At 43.3% G+C, this 23829-nt stretch overlaps 1 protein-coding gene across 1 annotated transcript; it reads right to left on the bottom strand.

The window, feature by feature from the left end:
- Positions 1–3358: 3358 nt before the first annotated feature.
- Positions 3359–19611, bottom strand: LOC120643692 (4-hydroxy-7-methoxy-3-oxo-3,4-dihydro-2H-1,4-benzoxazin-2-yl glucoside beta-D-glucosidase 1, chloroplastic-like). Its single transcript, XM_039920150.1, has 6 exons — positions 19248–19611; positions 18996–19065; positions 18814–18872; positions 3782–3857; positions 3578–3655; positions 3359–3450 (listed from the first exon to the last, which is right to left on the bottom strand). Exons 1-6 carry the CDS (start codon positions 19551–19553, stop codon positions 3359–3361), a joined length of 681 nt encoding a protein of 226 aa, XP_039776084.1. The 5' UTR covers positions 19554–19611.
- Positions 19612–23829: the final 4218 nt, after the last annotated feature.

The raw sequence follows: 23829 nt of genomic DNA, 5'->3' as shown, positions 1-23829 counted from the left end.
CAATCTAAATTTAATTTTGATGCTCAGTTTGATAGCTACAACTAGGGCTGGAAAAATAGCTCGTGGCTCGTAGCTCGGCTCGGGCTCGGAACGGCTCGGCTCGGCTCGGAGCAGCTCGCGAGCCTCAAACGAGCCGAGTGGTTACCACATTGCTCTCAGCTCTCCTGATGGCTACCAGCTCTCCCGTTGCTCTCAGCTCTCCTGATGGCTACCACACCAACTAGTGGGATTTATGCTACGTCGTTGCCCATTCAACGGTCGAGTGGTTTGCACGATAGTGGAGTTAGGTGAGATGACACACCAACTCGGTCCTTAGACACGACAAGATGGATATCTCCCTTCTTTTGCCTTGCCACATTGGCACAAGCACACCAAATGGCAAATCCGTAGAAATGCCATCCATCCCGTCTACACTTTCTTTACAAAAACACCACATTTATCCCATCCCATACGCACACATTTTCTTTATAAAATAAATAGTAATGTGAGTAAAGTCCTAAGCGTTCTAATATCGATTAACGTCCAAGCAAAATCAGACATTAATCTAGGTAGTCAAGGAATGGTCATCACAAATCAAGGGGTGGCTATCCAACCGTGTTTTCATGCAAGCAAAACATATGCAATTTTTATAAAGCAGGCCATTGGGTTGTGTTCATAAAAACTAGGACAGAAACATGCATCAAAGGATGGGATTGAACTTGCCGTCTTCGTAGCCTTCGGGGAAGTCCTGTCCTTCGGGCTTGGGGTCGCGGAACTGGTCCTCGTCCTCCTGCTCACAGAACTGCTCGTTGACGGGCTCTCCTTCGTTCACTCCGCGGTCTACAGCACACACAACCAAGCGTCCAATCAAAACAAAGATTCATCGTTGAGCTCGAATCGGGAACACATAAAATATAGAGATAGAAGTGGCATTTTTGAGTGGTTTCTTAATGGTAAGGCCGAAACTGAGTTAAGAGATACTTGGTAAGGTTTCGGGTTGATTAGAGGTCGTTAGGTTCATGAAATAATAGGTTTAGTAGAGGTTCGGGGGTCGGTCAGGGGCCTGGTTGTAATTACTCCTCGAGAAGGCAGGGACCTATTTGTAATTTCTAGAAATATTTGGACTAAACTGGAAAGGTCTAGGGCATACTTGGAATTATGTTTCATGTGAAAGGGTTTTCTTGAAAATAAAACAAGGGACAGGGTTCTTTTTGAAAAGAAAGGATATAAGGACAAGGGTCCTTTAATAGAATGGGAGGAGAGGGGGGGCCTAAATGCAAAATGGCCATTCATCCCCTTCCTCCCATCGCAAAACAGGGGAGGGGCGCCGGCTCACCGGCGGCGGCCAATCTGGCCGCTCCGGACTCCGGGGGTGGCCGTGGACCGGGGGAAAAGAGAGAGGGGGGTACGGGGGACCGATCCCCGGCCTCACCTCGAGCTAGGGTGGCGTGCAGCGGCGGGGCGACGGGAGCAGGCGGCGGCGGGCGGGAGTGGCTGCGGCGGTGGCGCTGCGGGCCGAGAGGGGAGGCTAGGGTCGGCGGTGAGGTGGCGTGGATGGCCGCGGAGCTCGGGGGGGTCCTTTTATAGCCAAGCGAAGGCGGTGCGGCGGCGTGAGTAGGTGTGGCCGGTGAGGTGGCCCGGCGAGCGGCGCAGGGTGGAGTTATGGCGTGCGGCCATCCGCGTGCGTCGTGACGCGGCGTGCGGCGAGGGCGGCGAGGCCGTCGTCGAGCACGTGGGGCGGCGCTGTTCAGCACAGTGACGGCGCGAGCGGCGAGGCAGGGCACGGCGAGCGGCACTGCGGGCGCACGTGGGCGCGCGCGGGCCGAGCAGGGCGCCAGCAGTGGGTGTCGCGGCGTCGAGCGGGGCGGCGCGGGCGGCGAGGCCGCGGCGAGCGCGTGCGCTGGCACTGCTGCGGGGAGGCGCAGCGATGCGCGGCACGCGGCGCGGTCGGGTACGCACGCGGGCTCAGCGAGCGACGCGGGTACGGCTCGACGCGCGGCGCGGGGCACGCGGCGCGCGTGCGCGCATCGCGGCTCGATGCGCCGGGCGCCGTGCGCGTGCGCGGCGGCGAGCGTGCGCCGCTCGGTGTGCCGCGGTGCGGCGAGCGCGTGCGGGTGCGCGCGGGTGCGCACGCGTGGGCGTGCGTGGGGAGTGGGTGGAGCGCAAGCGGGCGGGCGGCGTCGCGGCCAGGGAGGGCCAGGGCAGGCCGGAGAGGGAGCAGGGAGTGCGGGGAGGGAGCCGGCCTGGCGGGGCTCGGGCGAGCGGGAGCGAGGCAGAGGAGGGAGAAAGGAAGGGGGGGAAGAGAAAAGAAAAGAAAAAAAAGAGAAAAGGGGGAAAAGAAATGGGAAAAAGGAAAAGAAATAGGGAAAAGAAAATGGGAGGGATGGAAAGGAAAAGGAGGGGGGCGGTGCGCGCCAGCGGCGACCGCGACTGCGGTCGGCCACGCGTGGCGTGCGGCCGCGGGAGGTGGGGCACGCGGTCGGAGGGGAGAGAGGAAAAAGGAGGGGGCGGGATTCGCGGCGGCTGGTCACGACGCGTCGCGCTGGATGGGAAGGAGATGAGACGTGGATTGAATTCGGGTGTCGGGTCAGATCTCCGGGGATCGGGAGATCGGAACAGGAGGGTTTCCGGGAAGTTAGGGTTAGGGTTTGAGTCGAGCTCAACAACAAAAACAAATTTAGCGCATGATTTATTTTGGTGAGTTTTCGGGATGTCACAATCCATTAATGTATAGTATACAATAGTAGCACACTACCAGTAATCCAATACCTATCATCTAGGGTGGCGGGTAGGGGGGGTTGAGTTTGTCTTGGTGAATGTACCTTGTAATACGTCTTGTACAGATCAGCAACCTCAGCATGAGCTAGGAGGATGTTGTGGCCAACAAGGTATGGCTCGTTGAGCGAGTCACCACATGGGATGGCACAATTGCGATTTGGTGAGCACCTCCCTGGAGCATGCTCCCCGGTTCCATAGGCAAATGAACAAAATATGTGAGGCTCATTAAAGGTGAACCAGTGCTTCACCTTGTCGCCAAAATGATCGAAGCACACCTTGGCAAAGTCTGTGTAATCTTTTCTGCAAAATTGCAAATAATCATGAATGATGTTCAATTATAACAAATAGTCATGTCAATTAATTAGCACTTCACTGAATGATAAAGAACATGACATTGTTTTGAATCTTCAGCAACAAACATTTAAAATTTGACCATTGGCCAACAAACAATATTTTAGTTTATAGTGTTATACAAATTGTAGTTACTGGAATTAGTGATCAAACAATATAATCTTTATATTGATATTGTTTTGTTTGTTGGGGTAAGAACCACTAAACTAGGTAATTGTATATGCTACAATATATTATTATGACTGCATACTTACATAATCCTTGGGTTTAAGAAGCCGCCATACTTGTCTTCCAGTGCTTGAGGAGTGTCCCAATGGAAAATTGTTACATATGGCTCTATGCCTGAGTTGCAATAAATAAGTATTGAGTTGTGTAAACATTTGTGCATTGTACTACATTCTTCCTCAATTAATTCGTCGAAGAATCAAGAAAAAATATCATTAGCTCTTTAATCAAATAATATTCTCACCATTCTCTGTCAACTTGTTGATCAGGTTTTTGTAGTAATTTATGCCTTTATAATTTATGCCACCTTCGAGCGTCCCCTCTGAAAACCGTAAGCATGTGCCGAAATTAACACCACAGCAATCTAACATACCCTGATCGCTGAGCACAACGTCTTGGTGGTAAATTTTTCATCGTACAAAACATATTGGATTAGTTTTGTACTTACTTGGCAGTATTCTTGACCAGGAGATGGAGAACCTATAGGCATCCATGCCCATTTCCTTGAGCATTTTGACATCCTCCTGTCGGTCACAAGTGTTGACAACATAAATATTGATGCCAGTAAAAACTAAATGCATGCTTAGTTATTTAGTGTACATATGTTCCCAATTCTTTTCCTTAGAAAAAATTCACGTACAAAATGTATCCTTCGATCGAGGCCTATATGCGTATTTTTCATTCTTTTTCCTATCTGCTTATGTTGTCCGTTCTAAAAACCCTATAAGTCTGGACATATGTACTGGTTTTGTAAAGGTAAATATTTCACTTTTGGATGAGATGGCGTTGTTAAAAATGGTTCACATTCCATTTATGTGATTATAATAACCACTACCGGAAACCGGTCATATGCCGAGTGTCAGAGGGTTTGCCGAGTGCAAAAATACGGGCACTCGGCAAATTGCCTATTTGCCGAGTGGGAGAAGAAATGCACTCAGCAAAACAAAAACACTCGGCAAAAGGGCAGTTTGCCAAGTGTCCACCTGGGAGCACTCGGCAAACCACGCGTTTGCTGAGTGTCTACTAGGGGGCACTCGGCAAACCATCTCACCCCGCCATGCCCGTCAACGGTGCTGTGCCGGCCGTGATGTTTGCCGAGTGCTTAGGTGTAGCTTTGCTCTGTATGAATAGCAGAGTTTTTACTTCTTATCACCCCAATGGCCCTGTGTTGTATGCGAAGCAAGAGGAAAACGGTTGTCTATGTGTAATTAGATAATATTATTTTCATCTGAACCTGATTGTTTCATACTTTCATATATCTTTGTAACGTAAACTGGCTGGACCTGCCGTTTTATATTAATTAATATAGGAGAAGTAACAAGGCCTAAGCCCAAGAAAAAAGAAAAGAAAAGAACACAGGAGCCTCCCACCCAAGCACACCAATGTTCTCAGGCTAAAAAACAATTACAGGTGGGGTAAAAGCTCACCAAGGTGCTCTGCACCTGCAACTGCAATATACCATGCCGAAACTTAATGTTTGATCTTTGCTAGAAGTGTAACTGCTGACCTGTGCTTTCTTTGGAAGACCCTAGCGTTGCGTTCTTTTCATTTATCATGTGTTCTTTTTTATGGCTTTTGATTGAATCCTGCTTTTAATTTGTCGCTGCCCTTGACCCATGCATACATTATTGTACATTTCATTGATCAGAGATGCCTTGTGACACATGATGCATCTCTGTCGCCTCTGCAAGCAGTGCATAATATAAGCATGCATGCCTCTGTCTCATTAGCTATCTCCAAGTAATTTGGTTGTCACAAATTAAATATGTTAGTTGCCATGATATATCTTTAGGAGTTGGAACCATATGGTGGTTGCATATATGTGCCACTATTTATCATTTTCATGATTTATTTAGGATATATGTGCAACTGTTGAGTTTAGACGACTATTTTTCTGCTGACAACCCTGCTTTGCACTGAAGTTGTTATATTTTTGTTCCACTTTTGTATCTCATGCTGCACTTGTGTGATCTTTCATGCGAACAATTCATGAAAAATCCTTATTATGCTCATCTATGCCTGTTGTTGATACTTGTTTTGTATTCACTATGATCGAGGTGGTTTCAGTATATGCTGCATACCCATCAGTATATGTTTTGGTGATTGCAAGAGTTTTGGTGATTTCAGTATACCCATTAGCACATATACTGATACTTGTTTTGGTAATTGCAAGAGTTTTCAAGAACCAGTTTAGTTTTGAACTAAAAAAGTCCTGAATAGTAAACTGGTTATTCTTATATAAAGGAATCAACCAAAATAATGAGATGATGCAACAGTGCAGGGGAGCATGTGTAGTTTAACCCTTTTCTGATATACAATTTTATATTTTCCATGAAGAAGTGGGATCTGAATGTACTTGGCATGGATGATTAGATTCATATATTTATTATGTTGAGTGCAACCACTACTACAAAAACGTTGATTTGTCCCGGTTGGGAAACCGCTGTTGTCCCGGTTTCCCAACCGGGAACGCCTGTCCGGGACAAAAGGGGGTGCCCTTTTGTCCCGGGTGTGGCAACCGGGACAAAAGACTCTTTTGTCCCGGTTGGTAACACCAACCGGGACAAAAGGTGCAGCCAGCGCCCACGTGGCTGGCGCACCCTTTTGTCCCGGTTGGTGTTACCAACCGGGACAAAAGGTCTCTTTTTTTTCATGTTTTTCTTTTCTCAATTCTTTTTCTATTTCAATTATACTTTTGCATTTCAATTAAACTTATGTATTGGAATTCAGTGTGTATGATCTCCACTAATATATACATATATATATATAGTTACTTATATAATATTTGTCCTAGATAGTTTTCATATATAAATTAATTCACTTATATATATATATGTATACACATATCTATACATGTGAATTCCTTTACATATGAAAATGTCTAGGACCAATATTATATAAATATATATATACACATATATATTATTGGAGTGCTTATATATATAATACATACATACTCCATCATATTTGCATAGGTATATTCGTTCTTAATTACATAGTAGAATTCGCCTTTTGGAAATTTAATACATACAGACATACTCATAAATAGAAATTTAATACATAGACACACATATATATTTACATAGTTATATTCGTTCTTAATTACATATATACGCGTATATTGTCATATTTACTGTGATTGTCAATATTAGATATTCCATCATAGTAGAATTCGCCTTTTGGATCGAGGACTTGCTCAACAATAAATCCGGAGAATTGTTCTTGAATCGCCATAACCTTTTCCTCCGGTATGAGTTTATCGCGCATCTCCCCGACCTATGGAAAAAGGGAATAATTAATTTCGACTAATTAAAATACGAGTTCAAATATTAACAAGTTTTTTTACTTACTTCCTCCTCCCAATCTGTCCAGCCCTTTGGAGGACCTACCAGACCATGGATGTTCTCGCATACATAGTATGCGCACAATACAGTGCCTGGTTTCTGCCTCATACACTTTAAGAGAAAAGAAATTATCAGGTATTTACATGAATATATAATAAAACTAATGAATCGTGCAACGAATCATCCAAGCGCGTACCGGAAAATCTGTCTTGATCTTCAATTCCTTGTCAAATTTGCCTGGATGATTTTTAGCGAATTCTTTCCAAACCCTGTGCATGATTAGAACAATTATAGTCAAGTAACAAAGTGATTCAAATTATCGGTCATGGACGGAGTAGTGGTAGAATTACTTTTTCATCATGTTAAGAAGATTTTCGTATTGTTCTGGAGGTCTCCTCAATGAGTCCATAACCACGAGTAGGCTCTTCTCGGGAATTATGACAATTAGGACAAAGTGTTCAGTGCAAGATTATACGGAGGCAGTTCTTGGTAGTTAAGGTTTAAACAATTCGATTATAGAATAGAAAGAGTTAGACGGAAGGAATCACTCACGCAAAGTTGTAAGGAAACAATATCATTTGCTTGTTGTGATGAACGCTTATGTACTTGAACAAGTTTTGGAATATGTCATCGGGATTGTCCCGTAGAAGCCTCCAATTACAAGTAATTGGGTCGATGAAGCCGAGGTGAGAGTATCCCTTTCTTCTGCAAGTATGTATCTCCATTCTACATGATACCGAATAAATCAAGAGATCAGTATGTTGAGATCATGCAAAACAATACGTAAGGAGAGTAAAATACTTACAGAACCCACAAGCCGACCATAGAGATGTCGAGGGCCTCCTGATGGAATAGTTGGTAAATTTCTTCCCAGTTTATCCATATAATGGCCTCCCCCCATAAGAAATCGTCATCTTTAATCTTTGCGCCCTGCATGAAGATGCAATCGGCCATCGCACGCATGTAGTGCTGGTGCAGCTTATACATTTGCGTTGGAAGCACAGACACTACTTCGGGGGGTACAAGAGTTTTGCCGATCTCAAACGTCCATTTGACGACCACATCGGCCTTTGGAATATCTTCTCCCCCTGCAATCTGAGCGGCCGTCAGGTTTGATTCTTTCAGAAATGTAACAAAGTCTTGTTCTTGCGTCGTCTGTCCCACTACGAGAGGCTCTATTGATTGTTTCTTTTGGGCTCCGAGCTGTGGAACGTCGGACGACGACGACTTTGATTGTCTCTTCTTTTTCTCAGTAGTTTTGATAATTGTGCGTTCGTAGTCTGAAGGGGGGTCTCTCGGAATGAATTTTCTCTTATTTGCTTCGCACATTCCCTTAAAAAATTTCAAATCTATCGGATTTATCACTTTCTCGGGCTCCGGCTTCGGCTTCGGCTTGAAGTGCTCTTTAACTCTTTCTTGAGTTATCCGATCGCATTCTTCAAGGCTCATGTCCCAGGGTTTAATAGGAGCCTCCTTGGTTTTCTTCTTCTTTTCCTTCTTCTTTGGAGGCTCCCTAGCCGGTGCAGCTACCTTCTTTGCCGGCGGCCGTTTCTGCTTCTTTGCCGGCGGCGGAGGGGGTGACCATGGAGGCGACGGTGACGCTTGAGTGTTCATCGGCGCATGAGATGATGGTGATGGAGAATGTGCCGGTGAACCTTGCCGAGACAGTGCTGCCCTTGGGGAGTTTTGCGGAGATGCCGGTCTTGGAGAGGCATGCTGAGATGCCGGTCTTGGTGTTTGATCATCCGACTTTAGGACAATGTAGCGCTTATCCCACAGGATGTAGCCATGAATGGCTTCTGCTAGTGTCCTCTCCCCATCGCCTCCAGGAATATCAAGCTCGAGCGTCTCCCAACCCTGGCACACCTGCTCCACGCCAACTCTTGTGTATCTAGGCGGAATTTGCTGCCCGTGGTACACGTCGCCTGGTTCGGTGGGCATGGCGGTACCGTACGCAACAGTGAACATTAAGTTCTTAACGGCAGTCTGCAGGTCACAAGGTGTCCGGTGGGTGATCTCATCCACTAGAAATCGCTGCGGGGCCGACGCTTCAACTGCGGCCTGGATCCCCGTGGGCTCGGCAGCAGCGACGTCTGTGGAAGCGCAGCTGCTTTTCCGCTGAGACAGGTGATCGGCTGCGACACTAGGCTCTGGAGGCAACGTTTGCGCTTGCTGTTGCTGGCTCATTGCTACGGCCACTTGGCGTTGAACCTCTTCCTCCAGTCTTTGATCGTGTGACATGAGCCGTTCCTCTAGCCTTCGCAGGTGCTCCCGCTCATCATTCTTTCTTCTTTGCCGGCTTCTATATGAATCAATGTAATCCCTGAACCCATACTTCCACGGAACCACGCCTTTGCCTCTTGTGCGGCCCGGATGCTCTGGATTCCCAAGGGCGTAAGTCAGCTCGTCCCTCTCTCTATCCGGCTGGAATGTTCCCTCGGCCGCTGCTTGTATGGCCTCCTGTAGTCTCTGGGCTGCTCGCTGGATGTTTGGCCCATAGATGCAGTCACCAGTCAATGGGTCCAAGCTTCCCCCGTGACCATAAAACCAGGTCCTTGACCTTTCAGGCCAGTTCATGGTCGCAGGTCAGATGCCTCTGTCAAGCAGATCCTGCTCCATCTTCTCCCATTTGGGTACTGCAAGCTTGTAGCCTCCTTGGCCTAGAGTGTGATGGTACACTTTCTTCGAGGCGTTGTCTTTGGCCTTCTGCACCTTCTGAAGCCCATGCTCTGAAGACTTGTATTCCACAAATGCATCCCAGTGACCCCTGAGCTTTTCGAGCTCGCCGGTAAATACGGGTGTGGTCCCGGTCTTGATATATTTCTTCGTCAAAATTTTCTTGAATGATCGCAGTTGTTCGGCCATCTTACTCAGGGTCCAGCGCTTGCATATCTCTTCGGATTCAGCTGGAACCGTGAAGTTTTTCTTAAGCTCCCGCCAGCACCATTCTTTTTCTCTTTCGGGTACCGCATCCCGTTCCTCGCTTGGATTGGAAGCTTTCCAGAGCCTAAAGCTGATCGGGATGTGGTCCCTGACAATACATCCGGATTGTCTTATGAATTTTTTGGCGGCAGCTTCTGGAGCGATCTGTTCGCCATCTGGACCAACTTCCGTTATAATGAACCGCCCTTCCAGTTTTTTTGTTGGGCCTCGCTTCGTCTTTTTCTGCTGCGACGATGATCCAGACGGCTATAAAAAAAACATTCATAGTATTCATATAGATTCAGATGAAAATATGATTGTCACTACAAATAAGTATAGTTTTGATATGTACATTAGCACTTTGTTCAGCAGCAGCGTCATCCTGAATAGATGGTGCCTCAATTCCATCACCGGACATATTCAAATATATGTCGGTATTGCTGCCATCATCAGCTTGTTCAGCGACATCTCCTTGACCTTCGCCAATCATATTCAATAGGAACTGTTCGTCTTCCGCGTCTGTGTGTCGCGGGTCCATCGTAACTAAAATATGAATACAAATAAAACCCTTAAAAATTATCTAAATAATCCACTCCAGAAATTTGCGGCTAGGGATAGGCGGAGGGCCGAGGGCCGAAGGCGAAGGGCTCAAAGCCGAGGGCCGGAGGCGCACTGGGGCGCACGCGGAGCCGGGGGGGACGTGGGCTCAGGGCGAGCTATGAGCAGAGACGGAGAGAATGATTCTTTTGCATTTGGGGCTTCCTTGCTAGGCTTTATTGAATTGGGTCCATAAGTTGTATATGATACTCTCTCCATGTCAAAATAAGTATAGTTTTTTGCATCCAAATTTTGTCCCACAAAGAATGTAGTTTTAGCTTGTAATGAGATTCATCTAATTAAAGCAATACTAATTATACCAAGAAGTATTAGATATGCTAAAATAATTATCCCTCAACTGAATTTGATCAACTATTTGCTCCTTCACGACATGCTGCGTAGTGGAAATAAACTTTTTCAGTCACATCATGCCAAATTTTCTTAATACTAGGAAGGACCTTTGTACACAAAAGCATCGGTTTGAAGCCACAATGGTTCATTGTCAACAATGGGATCCCGTAACATCCTGCACTACCCTCTTCTGGTTTTCGGACATTGACCCTGAACTTCGCTGAACCTCTGCAGCTAACAGCATGCCAGCCAGACCCAGACTACATAAAAGCACCTTTGTCTAGTTAACCAAGAAGGTTGCAAATAACTATCAAAAAAAGAAGGTCGTTGCAAATACAGATTCATGTACAATATTTGACGTGATCCATCAAAAGATGAGCATACTATTCATGCACATAGAAAAGCAGAGTAGTGTTTTACTTTTTCTGCTTTCAAAACTGTGCCTTTCATAAAAAAATTCATGAGCGGGATATGTACAAATATGGACTAATAAGAATTAATAACTCATGATGGGGTTTACTTACAATTCACAGGTATATGATGCTACCTATTTCCGGTAGTTCTGTTGCCTTGCTAACATTTACTACATTCGACAATTGCCAGAATTCTGGTAAAAATTATCTACATAGTTATTGTTCCACAATGCTAGATCAGTGATCCATCTATTAGTAGTACCTTAATTTCTTCTGGTAGCATGTTACTGCTCAACCTTTAAATAAATTACTTCAAAGCTCAAGACGCTGAAAACAATAATTAGCTCCTGATCATATATAGTCATTCATCAATCGATTCTAACACTATCAGATCCTCCATGTCCAATGCGGTGCGCAATACCAATAATACGATGAAAGACGAATTTTTTTTACAACAGCTTGCTAGTATACCCAATGCGCGCGCGGAGTGGAGGCCGGGGGCGGCGAAGACGAGGGCGGCGGACGTCAACGGCGGCGGCGCTCGCAGGGACGACGGCGCTCGGTGACGTGGGCTCGCGCGGCAGGGCTCTGGGCGGCGACGTCGACGGCGGCGGTGCTCGGGGAGCTCGAGCGGTGGGGGGAGCAGGGGAACGGACGGCGGGAGGGAGGAAGGGCGAAGGAGGGAGGAAGCTAGGAAATATATGGGGGGGCCTTTTGTCCCGGGTGAAGCCACCACCCGGGACAAAAGGACCTTTTGTCCCGGGTGGTGGCTTCACCCGGGACAAAAGGCCCCCCCTTTTGTCCCGGGTGAAACCACCACCCGGGACAAAAGGACCTTTTGTCCCGGGTGGTGGATTCACCCGGGACAAAAGGGGTTTTTTGGCGGGCCGGGAAAATTCCCAGCCCGCGGCCCACCTTTAGTCCCGGGTGGATCTACCACCCGGGACAAAAGGGGCCCGTTTTCCCTCGTTCCCGCCTAATGTTATGTTTGTTTTTGTTTCTTTTAACTTCTCTTTTAAAATTGGATTTCATTTGTTAATTCAGTTAATAAAATTATGATTCCAAAAATTATGGAACAAAATTTCTTATCTCTATATAAACTTGATACACGCAACAAAAATAATTAATTTTCATTCAAGTGATTGGGTCAATGAAATATCTAACTTTTTTGAAATCATATTTGTTATTTTGACCATGCAAAAATATATTAGGTGAATTTTTTTTTCAAACTGTTGCTTTTCGATAGAAAGTGGATTCTATCACGATATTAACGTTTAAAAAGTGAATTTTAGATAAAATTAAGCAATTTCATGATATTAATGAGTAGTGTGTGAGTTTGAGAGATAGTGTGTGTTAGTGAGATTGTGTGTGTTAGTGAGAGAGTATAGTGTGTTAATGTGAATGTAATTTCATGAAATAAATAAAATTAGTTGAGTAATCCATTATTGAATGAAAATTATAATTGAGTCTAGTAATTAAGTGAAAAATATATAAAATAATATAAATAACACATAAAATATAATTGTACAGTACATATATAATAAAAGTATTCGAATTGCGATTATGTTTTTATACAATAATATAAAATGATTCAAGTACATGAAGGATTAGCGGTAACAGACTTTCTCTTCACAAATGTCCCTTGATTATGATCACGACGCAAGTATGGAGCATCATCATTGGCTAGCAGGATGCATGGATCAGCATTTACTTCGAAAGGTGGAATGGCAACAAAATTATTATATTCTTCTGAAAAGTCTGTCTTGTCCTCCACTCCAACGATGTTTCTCTTTCCTGATAGAACTATGTGTCGCTTAGGCTCATCCTTTTGCTTGTTGATCCCCTTCTTTGGCTTGCTGGACATGTCCTTAATGTAGAAAACCTGAGCGACATCCTGGGCTAGGACAAATGGCTCGTCTCTATACCCAAGATTGTTGAGATCAACTATTGTCATCCCATACTCATCTTTTGTTACCCCTCCTCCAGATAGCTTAACCCATTGGCAACGAAATAGAGGCACCTTGAAATTGGGACCGTAATCCAGCTCCCATATCTCTTCAATGTAGCCGTAATATGTCTCTTTTTTTCCATTATTGTCCGTGGCATCCATACGAACACCGCTGTTTTGGTTGGTACTCTTTTTATCTTCGGCTATCGTATAAAATGTGTTTCCATTTATCTCGTACCCTTGGTATGTTAAGATATTCCAAGATGGTCCCCTAGCCAATAAGAACAGTTGTTCACTTATATCCATGTTATGCATTAGATGCTTCCGCAACTAGCTACAGAAAGTGTTCATGTGCTCACGTGTAATCCATGCCTCAGACTTTTCCGGGAAATTGGAGAGCAGAATTTTCTTGTGTTCCTCGATATATGGGTCAACCAAGGATGATTGTTGAAGAACCGTATAATGCGCTTTCTTGAATGAGAAATCATCTGTGCAGACATAAGATTTCTTTCCTAATGTACCCTTTCCAGTTAGTCTCCCCTCATATCGCGATTCAGGGACTCCAATCAGTTTAAGGTCATCAATAAAGTCAACACAAAAGTCAATGACCTCCTCAGTTCCATAGACACTGGCGATGCTTCCTTCTGGACGAGCTCTATTACGAACACATTTCTTGAGTACCCCCATGAACCTTTCGAATGGGAACATGTTGTGTAGAAATACTGGTCCGAGAATATCAATCTCTTTGACAAGGTGCACTAGAAGATGTGTCATGATGTTGAAGAAAGATGGTGGAAATATCAGCTCAAAGCCAACAAGACATTGCACCACATCGTTTTGCAGCTTTATCAAATTCTCCGGGTCAATTATCTTCTGAGAAACTGCGTTGAGGAAGGCACATATCTTCACGATGGTTAACCGGACGTTATCAGGCAGAATCCCCCGCAGCACAACCGGAAGAAGTTCGGTCATAAACACATGGCAGTCATGGGACTTGAGATTTGTAAATTTCTTCTCTGCCAAATTTAAGATTCCTTTTATATTGGATGAGTATCCAGATGGAACCTTTATACTGCTCAAGCAGTCAAACATGGTTTCTTTCTCTTCCTTGCTAAGAGTATAGCTGGCAGGACTTAAGTATTGTCGTCCATTATCTCGCTGTTGTGGATGTAAGGCATCTCGTTCTTCCATACGTTGCAATTCTTGACGTGCTTCTACTGTATCTTTTGTCTTTCCGTACACTCCCAAGAATGCTATCAGGTTGACGCAAAAATTCTACGTGAGGTGCATCACATCAATTGCATGACGAACATCTAAGACTTCCCAATATGGTAGCTCCCAAAATATAGATTTCTTCTTCCACATGGGCGCCATTCCGTTTTCGTTCGAAACAGGTTGGCTACCAGATCCCTTTCCAAAAACAACTTCTAGATCTTTTACCATGTTGAAGACGTCTTTACCACTACGGTGCATCGGTTTTGTTCGGTGGTCCGCTTGGCCTTTGAAATGCTTGCCCTTCTTTCGTACCGCATGCCTGGTGGGAAGAAACCGACGATGACCCATGTATACAACCTTCTTACAGTGAGTCAACCATATATTATCGGTATCATCTAAACAGTGTGTGCATGCTTTGTATCCCTTGTTCGAATGTCCTGACAAGTTACTAAGAGCAGGCCAGTCATTGATCGTTACGAACAGCAATGCTCGTAGGTTGAAGTTTTCCTGTTTGTATTCATCCCACATCCGTACACCTTCATCGCCACAGAGCAATAAGAGTTCTTCGACCAATGGTCTTAGGTACACATCAATGTCATTTCCGGGCTGCTTTGGACCCGGGATAAGCACTGGCATCATGATGAACTTTCGTTTCATGCAGAGCCATGGTGGAAGATTGTACAGACAAAGAGTCACAGGCCAAGTGCTATGACCACTGCTCATCTCACCAAAAGGATTCATGTCATCCGTACTCAAACCGAACCTTATGTTTCTCGCATCCAAATCAAATTTAGGGTACGTTCTATCTATTTTTCTCCACTGCGACCCATCAGCGGGGTGTCTCAACATCGAGTCTTTCTTGCGTTCCTCTTTGTGCCATCGCATCAACTTAGCATTATCTTTATTTCTAAACAGACGCTTCAAACGTGGTATTATAGGCAAATACCACATGACCTTCGCAGGAACTCTCTTCCGGGGAGGCTCCCCCTCGACATCTCCAGGATCATCTTTTCTAATCTTGTAACGCAATGCACTGCATACGAGACATGCATCCAAATTCTCGTACTCGCCTCGGTAGAGGATGCAGTCGTTGGGGCATGCATGTATCTTTTGCACTTCCAGTCCCAAAGGGCAAACAAGTTGTTTGGCTTCATACGTTGTGGCAGGCAATTCATTATCCTTAGGAAGCATTTTTTTAACAAGTTTGAGTAATTCACCAAATCCCTTGTCGGATACACCATTTGTCGCCTTCCATTGCAGCAACTCCAAGGTGGTGCCAAGTTTCTTAAATCCATTTTGACAATCTGGGTACAACAACTTATGGTGGTCCTCTAACAACTTCTGGAACTTCAACCTCTCCGTTTCACTCTCACAGTCTGCCTGCACATTGTGCAATGCTTGCCCCAGATCGTCGCTGGGATTATTTTCTGCTACATCTACTTCGGGCTCTTCCATGGGAATATCGTCATCGAATGCACCGATTCCAGCATTCCCGGGAAAGTGGTCGTCAAAATCTTCTTCTTCATTGTCTTCCATGGTAACCCCCTGTTCTCCGTGCTTCGTCCAACAAACATACTTTTTCATGAAACCATTTGCGAAAATGTGGCTGTGTAGGATTCTTGAAGATGAGTAATCCTTGTTATTGTTGCAATGAACACACGGGCAGCACATAAAACCATTCTGCTTGTTTGCCTCAGCCACAGACAAAAAATAATGCAGGCCATCAATGAATTCTTTCGAACGTCGGTCAGCATTGTACATCCATTGCCGGTCCATCTGCATTTTAAATAAATCGATTTGAATTCTTTACACGTATCGAATAAATAAAATATATCAAACCTAAATTAAACTAAATGTAACATAACATGAATAATTAAAAGATATGCAATATCTATCATACATCTTGATTAATTAAAAGGGGTACTTAATCCATTACAGAACTTAACAAAGGAGTACTATACATGAAATTTAAAAATTCGGTCAACAACACATAGGTTTTCAACCGTCCTTGCGTTGGAACGCAGAATGTTCTAACGGATTTCTTGCTGGCGCAGAATAAGATGGCGGAGCTGAAACCTCCGAGTTTGGTGGTGACGAACCGTAACGCCGCAATAAATCCTCAAGATCAAACGGAGGTTCCTCGCCCCTTGCCATGCATTCTCTATATTCTTTTTCCAAATAACGGAGCGCTGCCCTATGAAAAGCACTAGGTTTTTTGGACCGACGACCTACTCGAGTTGTGCCCTTCTCTCCAGAAGGACAACGATCACCCCCACCGGCGCCACTCCCTCCAGCTGCTGAAGCCATATTTTACTGAAAAATACCTTTATTTTCCACAAAATTATAAATTCTTACCATTACAAAGCAAAAATTATTTACTATTACAATTACAATGATCAGATTAATAACTCTTGCAAATAACAATGAAATTATATAAAAAAAGACAAAATGTATCATTAATCCTCAAGAAATCTCTAATTAATTGAAAGAAATCTCTATAACTTCTAATTACTTTGACACCCTTCAGTTCCAGGAGTACACTCTTTTCAATATCCAGAAACCCTCTAGAAGAAAAATAAACCTTTATTTCTGAAAATGTATATGTCAGTAACCTCAACCCTGCGGTGATGACACTGCCTTTCGGGGGGACACGGTGCGGTACAAGGATGTCATCAATCGGCTAGTCGCAGCACCAACATTTACGATTAATAGGCACAGCACTTGGCACAGGCAGCATGCTCGTTCATATGCTCTCAGTACAACAACGGCATGCTGACTGCGTCAAATGCTGTCTTCTTATCAATCGGAAGTGCTGGTGATGCGACCAACCGATTTGCGACGTCCTTATAGCGCATCGTGTATCCCTGAAAGGTAGTGCCATCACCGTTGGATGGAGATTAACGACGTATACTTGTTTCGAAATAAAGATTTTTTTAGCTTCTAGATGGTTTCAATGTGAGCCTGATTAAATACATCACTAGAGTGTCAAAATAATCCATTCATAATACAAAAAATTCTATAATATACTCATTTCATTAATTCATTCACGAATAAAAAAATTAACTATCCACAATATGGTCATATATACAAGTACATCACATGAAGTATCTACACTCATTCTAAAAATTTCTACTATCCATATACTCATCTAAATCTAAAAGAAAATTACACCTACATATGCAATCTAGCTAGCTAAATGTCCAAGAAATGAGCTAGCTACACATTTTCTCTATTTCTAAAGTATGAAATGAGCTATACAAGCCAAGGAAGAAGAGAAAAACAAGCCCCAAACCTTTAGAGCAGATGGATGGACGGGGAATCAAAGATCTTCACAAATGTGGTGAAGAAATGAGCAAGAACTCCTCTATCCCGAGCCAAGAACAGCGAGAAAACAAGTGAGCTGAATGGCTCGGGCGGGGGGAGAGGGAAGGGGATAAGGGGCGCAAGGCCTTTTGTCCCGGTTGGAGGCACGAACCGGGACAAAAGGGGGGACTTTTGTCCCGGTTGGTGGTTCCAACCGGGACAAAAGGCTACGCGGGCCTTTTGTCCCGGTTGGAACCACCAACCGGGACAAAAGGCTCCCATTTTGTCCCGGTTGGTGTCTCCAACCGGGACAAAAGGCCCCCGTCCCCCCCGCTGGCCCGGCTAGCCGTTGGACCCGGGACAAAAGCCACCTATTGTCCCGGGCCCAAAGGCTGCCGGGACAAATGGCCAGGAACAAAGGCCTGTTTTGTAGTAGTGAACCTTAAGCAGTCTATTTGGCGCCTAATCACTTGTTTATCTTCTATATGTTGCTAGCTTCAATCTTGTCTCACACATGCGAAATCTTCTTCTTTGTGCAGAATCCGTCAGCGGCATCGAATGATGAGCCTCAGGACCCGGATTTGTCACCGTGGCCACGTTAGTGAGTGCTTGTGGACTTGCTTTGAGGAGTACTCGTGGCCTAGATTTGTGGAGTGCTTGTGGACTTAGTTTGTGGTTGTGGAATAATTGTATGGACTTGTATCGGTTTGCTTGTACACTTGTGGATTATTTCTAGTTGTGGATGAACGATACTAAACTTTAATTGTATTTGTGGATTGCTTGTGCCCATATGAACGTCTTGTGATGGTAATTTTGATGGTATGTGATGCATGTAGTGTATATTTGAGAGGGTATCATATATGTCGCCGAAAAGAAAAAAATAGAAAAAAAAAACACTTTGCCGAGTGTCATGAACAGGACACTCGGCAAAAATGCATTTTCTGGGCACCTGGACGCAGGGTTTGCCGAGTGTCTGGGACCCTGCACTCGGCAAACAGGCAGTCTTTGCCGAGTGTCTAGTCGTTACGACACTCGGCAAAGTCACCGTCACCGTTATCCTTCCGTGCCATCTACTTTTTTTTGCCGAGGGCCGTCTAGACACTCGGCAAAGTGTTTGCCGAGTGCTCGATGAAAAACACTCGGCAACCACGTCTTTGCCAAGTAAACAGTCGTCGTGTGCTGTATGCCGAGTGCTTCACTCGGTAAAGCCTTTGCCGAGTGTATTTAAGGCTTTGTCGAGTGTCTGGGGCACTCGGCAAAGTAGAGAAATCCGGTAGTGAACTGTGTCTTGTATCTTCGCAATGATGAGCTGCACTGCATTTTAACGAGTGGCGGGTGGCGCTCCACATTTGGGTATATAGCTGGTTAATGGCATCTTGGTACTTACTTCATACAGATGGTACGAGTTCACTGCAACATCCCCATTGCTCCAGCCAGCTATCATCTCTGTATATTCATACACATAAAGAATGGCATCATGTTGGTAATACTGAAAAGGTGCATCGATCTTATTGTTGGTACATATACAGCTTACGTAAACAAAAGAAAAACAAGAGTTGAGTATTTTACCAGGATGATTGTGGCAGAAGTGGTCCCAAGTGCTTGGCCCCTTGCCATGCTCATTCCAAGCACCTTCAATCTACATAGATGGAACATAAAAATAATTTCTTGTGCATATAAAACAAACCATATCACTTAACTTGCATTTAGAGTTTTGGGCATCCATATTTTTTCTCTTAGTTATTAGTATTAAGTAAAACTTAGCGCTATTTTCCTTCCTATTAGCAAAGACATATACATCATCCATGCTAGAAACAATACTTGGTACACTGCAGTGGCGGCGCCAAAGACGAATCCGTGGTGGAACCAGTGCCTCCTAGGGATTTCCCATGGCATGAGATGTTCATGTCCAAGCTCGCTGCTCATCCTTTCTGATGGCATGAGATGTTCTTGTCCAAGCTCGCTGCTCATCCTTTCTGCTTGTGATCTAAGGCTTAGGTCACACCTTCTCTTACTCTTCTCTTTTGAAGGTAGGCGCCATGACAAATTGTCTCCATTGGGTCCTATGTGGCTTCTAAGGCCTAGATGGGTAGTGCAATTCATCAGGGCTGAAGCAAGCAGAGCCATTTCTTGGTAGCTGGATAGGTTTTGAGCTGCTTGAGTATGGGTTGCCCCATATGTTATGCTGATCCATCTATTTATAGATGGGGGTATGCCAAATCTGTGAGGCTAGGATAGGAGTGAGGCTATGAAAGAAAAATATAATATTCGTTTGGGTCAACTGCAACAACAAAAATATAAATAGATTGTACATTGCAAACAGAGACATCAATCTGAGCCGCACTAATACAAAATCTGAACAAATGACAACACTACACTAATTAAGCTTCCATTTGGAACCTAGTGGGTGATGAAAGTCCAAATTTTAGAACTAGTCCATCCAAACAAGAGTGCTAATTGGATGGGCTAAACTTTAATCGAGATTCAAAAACTTTTGTAAGGATATAAGTGCTAGTATATGCTAAAGTTTAGCATTCAATTTTAATCCATCCAAACAATCCCTAATAAGTTACCGAGGAGAAGTTGCCAAAGCTGGCCCATTAGTTGTCGCCAAAAGTCTTGCTCAGCGTAATCAGCTGGCTGTAACTATATATCACGAAACAAATTACATGTAAACACTTTGAAAATCGCAACACATACCCCCAGCGTTTGTAAACAATTTGCCTGCTCATTCATCCACAATCACAGAGGTCAGCAGGCTTCGTCGTAATTGTACATGTGCAGGTGATAATTAACATAGACAAACTAAAGAAGGTCGATGGATCTGATCGCTCACCCAAGCAACAGGGCGGAACACGACGGCTTGCTTGTACTACGAGCGATGACTTTAGCAGCTAGATAGCTATAGGTAGCTAGCACCTCGTCCATGGAGAGAAACACGAGTCGCTACCAGACTTTCGGCGTGCATTATTAATTATTGAGACTGCATGGCCACAGTATGGACACAAACAACCATCCATCTGTTGGCCTAGACACATAGTACGGGAGGCGCGTTATGAACAGATGTAGGACGTCGGACGTCGGGTAGTGACCGGTGACTAGCCAGGCGATGATCATGAGAAGAAGAGCTAGAGCTTGAAGATTGATCCAAACAAAAAGATCTTATCCATTTGAGTGTAGCAGGTGTACTTGAGCTTAGGACCAACTGAGTGTAGGTCAAGTAAAGGCTTAGAAGCTTGTTACTCTTGATGTTTCACTACAAGAAATAGCTACATTAGTACCGGGCACATGTAGCCCTTAGTACCGGTTGCCCCGACCGGTACCGGCTAGCCAGTACTAAATGGACGGTCCATTTAGTACCGGTCGCAGTGTCCGGTACTAAATAGCTGGTCTCTTTGAAAAAATAAATGCACATGTGCCGGGGTTCGAACTCATGATCTGTGGCCTCGCGTGTAGTATCCTCTACCATCTCACCCACACAGCATATGTGAGTGCATTGAAGATGTTATCCTTTTGAAGTAACCAGAATGGACCATTTAATACCGGGCCATGACCATTTAGTACCGGGCCATAACACCACCCGGTACTAAATGTCATCATTTAGTACCGGGTGGTGTTATGGCCCGGTACTAAATAGTTGGGGGGCCAGGAGCTATTTAGTACCGGGTCATAACACCAACCGGTACTAAATGATGACATTTAGTACCGGGTGGTGTTATGGCCCGGTACTAAATAGTTGGGGGGGCCAGGAGCTATTTAGTACCAGGTCATAACACCAACCGGTACTAAATGATGACATTTAGTACCGGGTGGTGTTAAAAACCGGTACTAAATGGCTCCGGAGGCACTGTGCTGTAGAACCGGTACTAAATTGATATTAGTACCGGATTTAAAGCAACCGGTACTAAATGGAGGTGGACGAATGACTCTTTTTCTAGTTGTGTTTGACGGCATCTACATGATCTTGGTGACCCGTAGGCTCTTCATGAGCTCTTGGAGTTTGTGGGAGACCCAAGAAGAAAAGATTGTACGTGGTTTGAAGCTCGCCGCTCCGAAGATGGAGAGCATTCTTAGTGAAGACTTGCTCTTTGTGAGGCAAGGGAGTTTAACCCTTAGTGGGTGCTCCAATGTGGATTAGAGGAGAGCGTTAACTCCTCGATACCACCGGAAAAAAAATCTAGTTGTATCGTGTACTTTGCATTTACATTCAAGCAATTCAAGCAAGTTGCTTTGTTTGTGCTTACTCTTGCTCTTGTTTGCTTGTTTGTTATCTAAGACCCTTGCATGCTAGCAATAATATATATGATCTTTTGACTAGGCCTTGTTCTTGTTAGTGTGTTTCTCACTAGGCAAAATAAGCATGTTTGTATGTTTACCCACCTAAAGTCCTTTTGTTAGTGTGATCTAGTTGATAGGATTCAAATTCATAGATTGGACAAACACTAGTACTAGGCTAAGGATTTTGTAAAAATCGAAAAAGTCCCAATTCAAACCTCTTGGGCCACAATCCTTTCATTAAAAAAATAGGGTCGCAATATAAAAAACAATTGACATTGACGAGACTGCATGATTGGTTTTACTAAAAAAATATTATGGATATGTTTGGTGTACCTTGCGCGTACATTGTTTTTTGCTCGATGGAAACAATATCGATGCATATCGTCTACACAGGATGGTCACAATGCTCATTACCACAGTTGATGATCGCTCTCACTTAGTTCTACACTAGTCTATCAACTCGTGTTCCTATATGGGCTAATTATAATTAATATAAAAAAATTTCTAGCTAATAATTATAATTATCTATCTCACACTCTCTTTCATCTACTAAATATTCTAACACATACTCTAACATACATATATATCATTATCTAGTTATAATATATTTCATTTCACTTCACACCTCTCCATATGTGTATGATATATATTTAATTGAATTATTTGTTTGTTAATTGGTATTCTTGTCTCTTATATTATATATTAATACATGGTGACACGTATTGTGGATAGTATTTTTATATAAAAAAATAACATAAATAATATATTAATAATGATAAAATTAATAATTTAGAATTTTATATTGATGTGCTTTAATATTTTATTATAATTTTATAATTTGGATTGGGATATGTGTGTTAATTTAACTTATAATAGTGACAAATTTGGATAATTTATATGAAAATTTAGGGAGTTATTTGCATTATTTTTATGATAGCATAGGTGGGTAATTTACACGATAGAGGATCTAGGCGGTTACTTTAGAATTTTTTTATAATTACTGAGGTGGGTAATTGAGATACATGTTTAGGGGTTATCTATATCTATATATCCTATATAATTGGTCCCCACTAAGTGTATTCTCTCTTCATGTAAGGTGTCAACATCATTCTCCACTAAGTGTCCCACTAACTTTGCAATTAGATTTCTACTAAGTGTATTATCTCTTCATGCAAGGTGTCCACATCATCCCTCACTAAGTGTGCCACTAACTTTGCAATCCTTTCATGCAACATATCTATGTTCCTTTTATTAATTACAAAAAATATCCATGCCATCTCTACTATATGTGATACTTTTAATCTTTAATCTATTAACGTAAAGTCATATGCATAAGCTATTTTTTTCGTCACCTATCATTTTATAATGCGATCAAATATTCTATTCTATTGGTTTTTTTCTGTTAGCTTACCTATTTTTACCGGATTCGATATCCAATTAAAGAATAATGTGCAATTCAAATTCATATCATTACCACATAAACGATCACCAAAAGTGTCATAAATGCTATTTCTCTCTTCTCCATATCATCGGAATTAACATATTTGCCCAATCAATTTCGTGCACATCTTCTGTCCATTAGATGTATGTCTTCATGATTTTTTTTTCTTCTCCTATTTATTAATTAACCAACAAAGAGGTTAAACGTTCATGCATGTAAGCCGAGTACAATTAAGATTACATCTCTAAACCAAAATTACCATCATGTGTTAAGTAACATCTATCTATTTTGTATGTGAGTATCAGTTCTATTAATTTCATCTGTGTGTTCATTAGCTCAATGAGAAGTTTCCTTTATTAGTCATATTTTCAATAAACTTGATCTAATCTAAGTACTATATTGTAATGTTGCATACTCTCCATACTATTTTACTTAAAAATATTTTGCATCATTTAGTCACAATTTATTGAAAAGCTCCCTCAAATCCCGCAACAACGTGCGCCACATCATCATTTTATTTCCACCATCGGATCTGAATTAAAACTCATATCCTGGCCATCCGCAACCCAATAAGAGTTCTTACCTTTTTAGTTGATTTTATTATTGCCACATAAATAATTTTTATGACGGAATTAGCAAAAAAACATCAAAAAAATAATGTAAGTACTAACATCTCTCGTTCAT

This window comes from Panicum virgatum, chromosome 8K (genome assembly GCF_016808335.1).
Source record: "Panicum virgatum strain AP13 chromosome 8K, P.virgatum_v5, whole genome shotgun sequence".
In the NCBI taxonomy this organism is placed as follows: Eukaryota; Viridiplantae; Streptophyta; class Magnoliopsida; order Poales; family Poaceae; genus Panicum; species Panicum virgatum.
The sequence above is the reverse complement of the archived record's forward strand: the minus strand, read 5'-3'. Positions and strand labels throughout refer to the sequence as shown.